At 41.3% G+C, this 11,193-nt stretch overlaps 1 protein-coding gene across 1 annotated transcript; it reads left to right on the top strand.

Moving 5' to 3' along the window:
- Nucleotides 1–547: 547 nt before the first annotated feature.
- Nucleotides 548–10,498, top strand: C4BPB (complement component 4 binding protein beta). The gene is made up of 6 exons (XM_082612893.1): nt 548–984; nt 1,546–1,716; nt 3,220–3,396; nt 7,434–7,527; nt 9,417–9,540; nt 10,290–10,498. The coding sequence occupies exons 1-6, from the start codon at nt 927–929 to the stop codon at nt 10,431–10,433; spliced, it is 768 nt and encodes a 255-aa protein (XP_082469019.1). The 5' UTR covers nt 548–926; the 3' UTR covers nt 10,434–10,498.
- Nucleotides 10,499–11,193: the final 695 nt, after the last annotated feature.

The raw sequence follows: 11,193 nt of genomic DNA, 5'->3' as shown, positions 1-11,193 counted from the left end.
ACTTTTACCCCAGTTTTGTAATTGGAGCACAGACAACTAGCTAATGGCTGTAATCATCGTGAACAAGAATCTATGGGAACCCAAAAGCAATTTTACATGCTTCATTCCCAAGACCAAAGCATTCCCCTCATCTCTCTCTTAGCTCATTTGGTTGACTCTGGACTCGGGTCAAATCCTGCCCAGAAGATCATGGAAAGGGAAGCCTGGTGCAGACCTGGCAAATGAGGACATTGTGTTGCTGCAGGACTTTGGAGTCCTTCTCAAGTTTGGAATCCACAAGGACCAGTTCCTTTCTGGGAAGCCATATGGTCTGGAAGGTTGGAATCAGGTAAGGTTAGTTGACTTCCTTGAACTTTCAGTCTTCAATGCTGCTTACAGTCTTAGGATACCTGGTATTTGAGAAAGGGGGAGGAGGTAGCACCCAGAGTTGGGTTTTACTTGGGAAAGCACAAGGGATGTACACCTCCACCCCCACCTCCCCGCCTCTACCCACAGTGCTGGAGAGAGTTACAGAAGGTGGACTGTAAACACTGGCAAATATCGACAGATGTGAAGGTCATGGCAAGACCATTTGGCCCAAATCTGTTGAGGAAGGATCAGCCTGCAGTTCAAAGGGACTGGTCAACTGGATTTGCATAAGCAACACTTGGGCCGTTTCTGAAACTGAGTTTTAAAACTGGCAACTCTTTTTTATCACCCCTTTGGGTTTTTGCAAAATCCCTCCTTGTACCAACTTCCTTACAGCTACTCTTATTTCCTGTTGTAGAATTTTTTTTCCTTCCAGGGAAGAGAAATCAAGAAAACCCCTTCTCTAGGAAGGAGGTGGTTGGTCTGATCTCAAGTGGTGTGAGAAGACCTATTTTGATCTAAGCCAGGATCCTAGGCTGTGTTATTTCCAACCCGGGTCAAACAATTTTGATTGCAAGATGTTTTTTTGGTTTATGTGCTGTCTTGTGGATATGTGGCTGATTTCTGCCTCAGATGGTACGTATGCTTTTCTAAACCTCAGTTTGTAAGGCATGATATCAGCTTGTGGATTATGAGACATTCTATCTGGGGTTTTAATGAAATTGAAGTTTATAAAATATATTTCTGTCATTGAAAAATCTCAAATTACTTGGCCTAATGCTCTGAACTCAATAGGGGCATAGTAAATATTTAATGATTTTGCTCTATGAAGTGGGTCATTGTCTGCTACTTTCCCTTTCTGTTCTGGGAACAAAAAATGTACCAATTTCAAAATCTTGAGAGGTCTTATTTATGATAAACTCCAGCACCACTATTTGGAAAGGGGATTGTTTTTTTTAGGAGTGGATAACTTATGGCTGAACTTGAGTAAAACTCCTGTTATCCTTTTGAAAACAAAACTTTGGGAATCCTTGGGCAGGAAGGGATGTGGAGGTACATGGACATGGAAGAGTACAAGGAATCAGAATTAATAATCAAGCCAAAAGACACCTGGATGTGGAATCTAGTAAGTGCTTCCTCAGGGCACATGATACGTCAAACGAATCTGTTTTTTGTTTTTTTTTTTCCCTCCAACAGAGATCTGTCCAGAACTCCCCCCAGTGGACAATAGCATATTTATTGCAAAGGAGGGGGAAGGACAAATTCTGGGGACTTACTTATGTAACAATGGCTACCACCTGGTAGGAGAGAAAACCCTTTTTTGTAATGCATCTAAGGGATGGAATGCCCCCGCTCCCGAGTGCCGCTGTAAGTTTGATCTTTCTGCTACTTTGTTCACCTTGTCATCCCTCTGTATTCTTTCATATCGTACCTCCAGTAGGCCATGGTAAGACTTTATAAGAAAAAAAATTCTCAACTTCTAGTAATACATTTTTAAAGCACTCTAGTTGTGGAACTTCTCTTAGTAGGTACATAATCAGCTCTTAGTATTAATTTAGTTGAATTAGTAGACGCAATCATCCCTACAAGAAGGAAAGGATTTCTTCTACATATTAAAACTACTTCTTGGGGGGGGGCTGTAATTTGTTTAATATCATATTGCTTTAAAATTTTTAAGTTATGAAAAATTTTAAACATATACAAAAGAGAGAAGTGTAAAATGAATTCATATGTATGATCAACACGACTTTTTAAATCTACAATTCTGCTTTGCATTATTATTATTTTGAAGTAAATATATCTTATCATTCCATTTCATCCATCATATAATTTTTTTTAATAAATTTATTTTATTTACTTTATTTTTGGCTGCTTTGGGTCTTCGTTGCTGCACGCGGGCTTTCTCTAGTTGTGGTGAGTGGGGGCTGCTCTTCATTGTGGTGTGCAGGCTTCTGTTGTGGAGCACAGGCTCTAGGCGCATGGTCTTCAGTAGTTGTGGCATGTGGGCTCAGTAATTGTGGCTCGCGTGCTCTGGAGAGCAGGCTCAGTACTTGTGGCGCACAGACTAAGTTGCTCCGCAGCACGTGGGATCTTCCTGGACCAGGGCTCGAACCTGTGTCCCCTTCATTGGCAGGTGGATTCCTAACCACTGCACCACCAGGGAAGCCCCATCATATAATGTTTGAAATGGGAAAAATTATGTTCTCAATTTACAGATGTGATAACTGAAATCTAACTGATTTTTTCAGGTTCATAAAACTCATTTGTGGTGTCTGTAGAGATGGAGAATAATTAGTCCACATTCTCTTTATTAATACTGTTTTTAGGAATAGCTGGATTAGTTCTCCTTTAAACCTAGAGTGTAAAGTTCTCCTTTATACCTAAAGCACACCTGTATATTTATCCTTTATTCATACAACCAAATTCACATCCCTCTGTATTCTGTTTTTCGACCTGGGCAGAACAAAAGAAAACAAAGTAAAAAATGATGACTAATGTGTGTATTTGACAGGATGAAAGGGAAGGAAACATTTGCCTCAAACATAGGCTCAAGAATTTTGAGCAATGCTTAACGTAAGAGAATGATGAACATGCTATTGGTAATTTCCAACTACATGCTTAATTTTAGTAAGTTCAAATGTCAGTTGTCACTCTTGTGCATGATCAAGACATTTTCTACCACAGTTAAGGGCAACCCAGTCTTTTCTCATTCTGCACTGATATGGTTTCATACCATGTACCAGTCCATATTAAAAGGTGCAGTTTTACTTCTCATTTTCAATTTTCTTGATGAAGCCTGAGGAGGTCTAGCCTTTGCTGTGGTGGGTTTCCGCTTAGCCCTTTCAGATCTCTGCCTGTTTTCTTCTTCAGTGGGCCACTGTCCTGACCCTTTGCTGGTGAATGGTGAGTTTAGTTCCTTGGAGCCTGTGAATGTGAATGACACTGTCACGTTTAAGTGCAATGAGCATTACATCCTCAAGGGCAGCAATTGGAGCCGGTGCCTAGAGAACCACACTTGGGTGCCTCCCTTTCCTGTCTGCAAAAGCAGTAAGTATAAGAGAAAAAAAGTGTAAATCCCAAAGATACTGATCGGCAGTGAAAGTCTAGCCATTCACCACATGCCCACAACGCTGTCCTCTTTTTTGTATCTGGGAAGGGTTTAGGACCTAGCAGGCAACCAAGAAAGAGCCAAGCTCAACACAAGCAATGTATTCTAATGAAATGATCAGCACCCAAACAATAAACAACACCCGCCTCCCCACCCCCGCACCCCAAGTAGGATTCCTGTACTACTAGATCTAACACAGGGTAGTTTGGGACATCCGACTATATATTTTTTTTAATTTCAAGATTAAGCGATAACGTGTTTTTTTTTTTGAAAGATAAACAAAAACAGGGGGAAAAATACCATAAGTCATCATTGCAAAATTACATAAAATAAGAGTTGAAAATACCTCCTTTTATCACTACAGTTCATAGCTCTCAGAGGTAATTAGTTGGATGGGTTTAATGACTTTTTCTTATGTTTACACAGATATTTTATTTTATTTTATTTTATTTATTTATTTATTTTTCTTTTTGCGGTATGCGGGCCTCTCACTGTTGTGGCCTCTCCCGTTGCGGAGCACAGGCTCCGGATGCGCAGGCCCAGCGGCCATGGCTCACGGGCCCAGCCGCTCCGCGGCATATGGGATCCTCCCAGACCGGGGCACGAACCCGTATCCCCTGCATCGGCAGGCGGACTCTCAACCACTGCGCCACCAGGGAGGCCCTACACAGATATTTTAAATAAATGCACACACACACATACCAACACACATATATACATACAAAGATGGGACTTTGCTATACATATTTTTTAAATAGCTTCTTTTTTCATATAACAATATACATGGGAATCTTTTTCAGATTGGTATGTGTAGCTCTACCTCCTGCTTTTTAACTACATGTGGATATGTCGTGATTTATTCCATATCTCTCATATTGATGAACATTTATTATACTTCCATATTTTTGCTATTACAAACAATGGTGAAATGAATGTTATTGTATATATATATGTCTATACACATACATCCTTATGTCTATGCTACTATTTCTATAGGATAGAGTCCTAGAATGATTGGTGAGTCATAGGATATCATTATTTGCAAAATATACCTGAAAAATCCAAGAAATTCTACTAAAAACTTCATTCTTCGATACAAAATAAATATTGAAAAATCCACAGTTTTCACTTTCTAGTAATAGTTATCAGATGAATATTGAAATGTAAAAATAATTCCATTCATGAGACCTATAGGAAAATTTACCAAAGGACCTAAAATAAGACATAAATAAAAGAAAAGATTCTGGATGGACAGACTTGGTATTATAATGCACTCCTAACCAGAATTTTAAATTAAAAAATAGGAAACAAAAAATTAATTTTAAAATCTCATTTGGAATGGTACACATCTAACATTGCAAATTTATTTATTTCAATACTTTATTTTTTTAGAGCAGTTTTAGGTTTCTAATAAAATTGAGAGGAAGATGCAGAGACTCCCCCTATTGCTCCTGTTCCCACATATGCACAGCCTCCCCCCCACCCCACCCCCATTATCAACGTCACTCACAAGAGTGGTACATTTGTTACAATTGATAGACTTACGTTGACACATCATTATCACTCAAAGTCCATAGTTTACCTAAGAGTTCACTCTTGGTGTTGTACATTCAATGGATTTGGACCGATGTATAATGACATATGTACATCGTTATAATCTCATACAGAGTATTCTCACCACCCTAAAAATCCTCTGTGCTCTGCTTATTTATCACTTTGCTTCCCCCACCCCTCTCAACCACTGATCTTTTTATTGTTTCCATAGTTTTGCCTTTTCCAGAATGTCATACAATTAGAATCATACATTGTGTGGCCTTTTCAGTGTGTCTACTTTCACTTAGTAACATGCATTTATGGTTTCTCCATGTCTTTTCATGGCTTGATAGCTCATTTCTTTTTAGTGCTGAATAATGTTTCATTTCTGGATGTACCACAGTTTACTTTTCCATTCACTTTCTGAAGGACATCTTGGTTGCTTCCAAGTTTTGACAATTATGAATAAAACTGCTAAAAATATCCATGTGAAGGTTTTTTTTCTATGATGTAAGGTTTCACCTTCTTTGGGAGTTAGATCATGTGGTCAGAATATATTTAGTTTTGTGAGAAACCACCAAACTGTCTTCCAAAGGGGCTCTACCATTTTGAATTCTCACTAGCAGTATATGAATACTGTTGTTCCAAAACCTTTCCAGCATTTGGTGTTGTCAGTGTTCCAGAGACTGACCATTCTAATAGATGTGTAATAGTATCTCACTGTTGTTTTAATTTGCATTTTGCTGATGACATATGATGTAGAGCATCTTTTCATATGCCATCTGTATATCTTTGGTGAGGTGTCCATTTGGGACACTGGAGTTCCTTAATCAACTCATTGAAATTCTTTTTCCTTTCTTCCACACAACTTTTGAATTCAGGTTTTGATCTTTTAAAAATTATTTATTAACTGCTCAAGTAATACATCTCTGTTGTGGAAAAATACAGAAAATAAAAGAAGAAAACATTTAATTACCTACAAACCTACCACCCAGAGATAACAGAATACTTTGGTATATAATTTTCAGACTTTTATTCTTCTGTTCATATATGTTGGTATGTGCCTGTGTTTTACAAAAATAGTATTATACATACTCTTTTATGCTTTGCTGTTTTAGTTATCTATTTGTTTTGAAGACTTTGTGTTTCAGTAAATACATAATTATTCTTAATTTAGCGGTTAATTTTTTTTTTTTTTTTTTTTTTGCGGTACATGGGTCTCTCACTGTTGTGGCCTCTCCCATTGCGGAGGACAGGCTCCAGACACGTGGGCTCAGCGGCCATGGCTCACAGGCCCAGCCACTCCGCGGCATGTGGGATCTTCCCGGACTGGGGCACGAACCTGTGTCCCCTGCATCGGCAGGCGGACTCTTAACCACTATGCCACCAGGGAAGCCCAGCTGTTAATCTTGATCAACAAGTTTAGACTCATATAACCTCAGAGCTGAAAGGGACCTTAGGGATAATATTATTTAGCCTGCTCATCTTATAGATTAAGAAGGAAGCTGAGGACTTCCCTGGTGGCGCAGTGGTTAAGAATCCACTCGCCAGTGCAGGGGACATGGGTTCGAGCCCTGGTCCGGGGAGATCCCACATGCCGCGGAGCAACTAAGCCCATGCGCCACAACTACAGAGCCTGGGCTCTAAAGCCTGAGAGCCACAACTACTGAGCCCACGTGCTACAACAACTGAAGCCTGAGGGCCTAGAGCCCGTGCTCCACCACAACAGAAGCCACTGCAGTGAGAAGCCTGTGCACTGCAACGAAGAGTAGCTCCTGCTCGCTGCAACTAGAAAAAGCCTGCATGCAGCAACAAAGACCCAATGCAGCCAAAAAAAAATAAATAAATAATAATTAATTAATTTTTAAAAAAGAAGGAAGCTGAGAAAGGTAAAATGGCTTCTTACATGCCATGTGGTCAGTGGAGCAGCCAAAGCCAAAACTCACAACATCTAGTACCTTGTCCAACTCTCTTTCCATAATTTTACGGACTCATCCTCTTTCCTCTTTCCGTTTTTTGCTGAATCTCTCATATGGTACAACTGTCACACAGGGGTAGTCAACCTCCATTTGAGCTCACACTATTTACTGTTTCAGGAATTACTTCTTCCATCTCTACCTATAGCCTAATTTTCCCCTTCTTGTACACTAACAATTAGCATCTCTATAACTTAACCTTCCTTTCCTCAAGTTCTTGCCAATCACAAAGTTTCTGCCAATCTCACATCACTAATGACTCAGAGAATGAGCCAGGGGAGGGAGTCTTTCTCATGGATAAATATGATTTGACCAGAGGAAATGAATGGAGAACATGTCCCAGATCCCACATGGGCTGCTGTGAAGGTGGCAGGTGCTGGACTACACAGTTGCACTTAGGGGCCTGGCGTTGTTAATTGAGCATTACTGGACTTCACAGCTGTCATTCTTATACTCCTGTCTCTCAGGAGACTGTGGCCCTCCTGAGAATCCAACTCATGGCTATTTTGAAGGAATAGATTTCAACTCGGGATCTTCCATTACTTATTACTGTGAAGCGAGGTAAGTGTATTGCAGCTTTTAAAATATGAGACCTTGCCCATTGACTAATAGCCTTGTTTTGGAAAAGACCCAGTCTGTCTCAACCTAGTCTCCTGATTACCTAGCACATTCTGATATATATATTTTTTGAATTGATTTTTTAACTTTTTTAAAAATTAATTTATTTTTGGCTGCGTTGCGTCTTTGTTTTTGTGCGTGGGCTTTCTCTAGTTGCAGAGAGCGGGGGCTACTCTTTATTGCAGTGCGTGGACTTCTCATGCGGTGGCTTCTCTTGTTGTTGAGCCCAGGCTCTAGGCCCGCGGGCTTCAGTAGTTGTGGCACGTGGGCTCAGTAGTTGTGGCTTGCAGGCTCTAGAGCGCAGGCACAGTAGTTGCGGAGCACAAGCTTAGTTGCTCCGCGGCATGTGGGATCTTCTCAGACCAGGGCTTGAACCCGTGTCCCCTGCATTGGCAGGTGGATTCTTAACTACTGTGCCACCAGGGAAGTCCTGCACATGCTGATTTTGTGAGCTGCTTTAGCCCACTGCCAGCTCTCCCCAAGCCCTAGAAGACAGACTGATCCTCCTATTTATCCTAATAGAAGTATCACTCTTTTTTCTCTTAGCTAAGACAAGATAAAATGTTTAAAATGTATGTTTTTCTGGGGCTTCCCTGGTGGTGCAGTGGTTAAGAATCCACCTGCCAATGCAGGGGACACGGGTTCGAGCCCTGGTGCAGGAAGATCACACATGCCGTGGAGCAACTAAGCCTGTGCGCTACAACTACTGAGCGTGCGCTCTAGAACTTGTGTGCCACAACTGCTGAGCCCGTGTGCCACAACTACTGAAGCCCACGCGCCTAGAGCCTGTGCTCTGCAACAAGAGAAGCCACTGCAGTGAGAAGCCCTCACACCGCAACAAAGAGTGGCCCCCTCTTGCCGCAACCAGAGAAAGCCCGCGCACAGCAAAAGACCCAATGCAGCCACCCCCCCAAAAAAAGTATGTTTTTCTAAGCAGTCTCAGAACAAAAAACTCAAAAAACCCACAGAATGTATGGAAGTACAGAAATAGAATTATTTAGAGTAGAGATTCTTAGGACATAGTAATTAAAGTCTAACCTTAACTTAGACTGCCCGGTCACCCGCTTACAGATCTCCTAACCTTTTCTTTTCCTGGCCTGTGAGCTCACTGGCATTTCAATCTCATTATTTACCTCCAATGCATTTTGCCATCAACTCTCATGTTTTTCTGATTAAGAGCTGAGGCTCCTTTTTTTTTTTTTTTTTTTTTTTTTTTTTTTGCGGTACGCGGACCTCTCACCACTGTGGCCTCTCCCGTTGTGGAGCACAGGCTCCGGACGTGCAGGCCCAGCGGCCATGGCTCACGGGCCCAGCCGCTCCGCGGAATGTGGGATCTTCCCAAACCGGGGCACGAACCCACGTCCCCTGCATCGGCAGGCGGACTCTCAACCACTGTGCCACCAGGGAAGCCCTGAGGCTCCTTTTAAGCAGTTCCCCAAGATTTATTTGAAGGCTGTCTCTAGCTTTCTACTCCTTTTTAGAGCATAGATGACAGATGCTTTTTTAAAGTTACTGAACAATGAAGAGCTTCCTCCCTCACCCTTCCCACCCAAAAACTGTGTGCGTAAAAATACATATTTAGAATTTTTCACTCCTCCATGTCTTACAGTCTGACTCATCACTTGGGTCCTCTCTACCCCCAGGAGAGTGGTTTTACTTTATGACTGCTTTGTAATATTGAGATAACTTAAGCATGCATTAGGGCTCTGGGGCAGAAAAGTAGATTCTATTACAGTGTGAAATACTGAAACACTGTTACATAAAACCAGCTTTAGTTGCCCAGTTCAAGAAGTGGAAGTGGAAACCTTGTTGCCATTCTAACTTGCGTCCAGGTACTTCCTGGTGGGCACACAGCATCAACAGTGCATTGATGGGGAGTGGAGCAGTGCCCTTCCAGTCTGTGAGTTGATCCAAGAAGCTCCCAAACCAGCTGAGTTGGAGTTGGAGAAGGCACTGGTAAGAGTGGGCTCTTTTCTGTCTTATTCACAGCTGTGCCTCCAGGGCCTGGTGTCGCTCTTGGCATATGCTCAGTAAATAGCTGTTCAATTTGGAATGTCTTTGAATGGATTGGTCTTGGCCTGATTGTAGGGTGGGGCCTATAAACTAGTAACTCATGTTTTTGTATATGAATTCCCATTCTCCACCATCATCATTAATACCTATGAGGCCCTTTTGGTAGGGGTTGTTGTCTCATGTGCTTTAAAGAGCAAGGTACATAAACTTATGTCTTAGACTTGGAAGTATTGCTGTGAAAAGTCTCTAAAATTTTTCTAGACTTCAAAAAAAAATCACAAAAATGCTGGACAGATCCATTTTCATTGAGACTCCTCTTTTAGTCTATATTTATTACTGGGATGACAAGTAGATTTAAGCCACTAAATTTTATTTTCAGAAAATAAAAAAGTACCCAAGGGGCAGGCAGTGATAACTTCCCCCAAGACACACCAAGTTGCAAGATTTTATATATATCTCTGTACCCCAGGGGGAAGAGAGGGACACTTGGCAGCATCCTGAAAGGGGCCCTAGGCAGCCCCCAGCCATCCTGCAAATTTAAATGATTCATCATTTGAAGACCCAGATCCGTACTGAAGCTAGCCTTGTTCTGAGCCCCCATTTGGGTACCTAAACACTACTCATTAACTTCCGAGTGTAGAGCTGAGTCTCAGTTCTTAAATTGTTAACTTCAAAAAATGATCTCTCTTCAGCTTGCCTTTCAGGAGAGTGAAGAACTTTGCCAAGCCATAGAGAACTTTACACAAAGATTAAAGAAAAGTGGCTTAGTGATGGAGAAAGTAAAATGTTCTCTGGAAACAAGGAAAGCTGATTTGAAGACAAAAATGTTGCCCTGACATTGTCTGAGCAGACTGGGTAATAGAAATACTCCTATGAATAAAATTTCCTCTTGGTTCTGAAATTGGTTTCAGATTTTTCTTTCTTTGGGCCGAAATGCAACTTCATAGTAACCAGCTGCAGTTGCATGACGCATGGTGTGTGTGTGTGTGTGTGTGTGTGTGTGTGTGTGTGTGTGTGTGTGTGTGTGTGTGTGTGTGTGTGTGTGTGTGTGTGTGTTGGATGTAGAATGACCAAGTGTGGTGATTGTCTAAGACCAGAATTAGAAACGCATTAATGGGGAGGGAAAGGTTTAATTTCCTGTCTGAAAGAGAATGGGAAGCTCAGATCACAGATAAGGTACATGCCTTTTTTTTTTTTTTTCTCTCTTTTCTTTTTTTGGCTGTGCCGCACAGGTTGGGGGAATCTTAGTTCCCCAATCAGGGATTGAACCTGGGCCCTCGGCAGTGAAAGCGTGGAGTACTAACCACTGGACTGCCAGGGAATTACTGTTTCATTTTTTAATATGAGATGAAAATTATGAGGCAAAAATTAACCCCCAATTAACCAAAACTTATGAGGCAAAAATTAATGTCTCATTTTGGGAAAATAGGCTCAGAACAGCTATATCCTTAAAAATGACTTATTGAGACAAAAGTAGAGTTAGAACCCAAACTCTCGTCTGGATCTCCCAGACATCCTGTTTATAAAACCAGGTTCCCAAATCTTATGTTGTAATATTGCTCACTGCCTTTTGGATGAAACTTACACCTCAATTTG

Source organism: Mesoplodon mirus (assembly GCF_964341445.2).
Source record: "Mesoplodon mirus genome assembly, chromosome: 3".
Lineage (NCBI taxonomy): Eukaryota > Metazoa > Chordata > Mammalia > Artiodactyla > Ziphiidae > Mesoplodon > Mesoplodon mirus.
Note: the sequence above shows the minus strand (reverse complement) of the source record. Positions and strands in the feature narration are given on the sequence as shown.

Coding starts and splice junctions, on each gene's coding strand:
- C4BPB (XM_082612893.1), top strand. CDS start 927: ATGTTTTTTTGGTTTATGTGCTGTCTTGTGGATATGTGGCTGATTTCT. Junction 3,397..7,433: donor CTTTCCTGTCTGCAAAAGCA/GTAAGTATAAGA, acceptor CCTGTCTCTCAG/GAGACTGTGGCCCTCCTGAG. Junction 7,528..9,416: donor ACTTATTACTGTGAAGCGAG/GTAAGTGTATTG, acceptor ACTTGCGTCCAG/GTACTTCCTGGTGGGCACAC.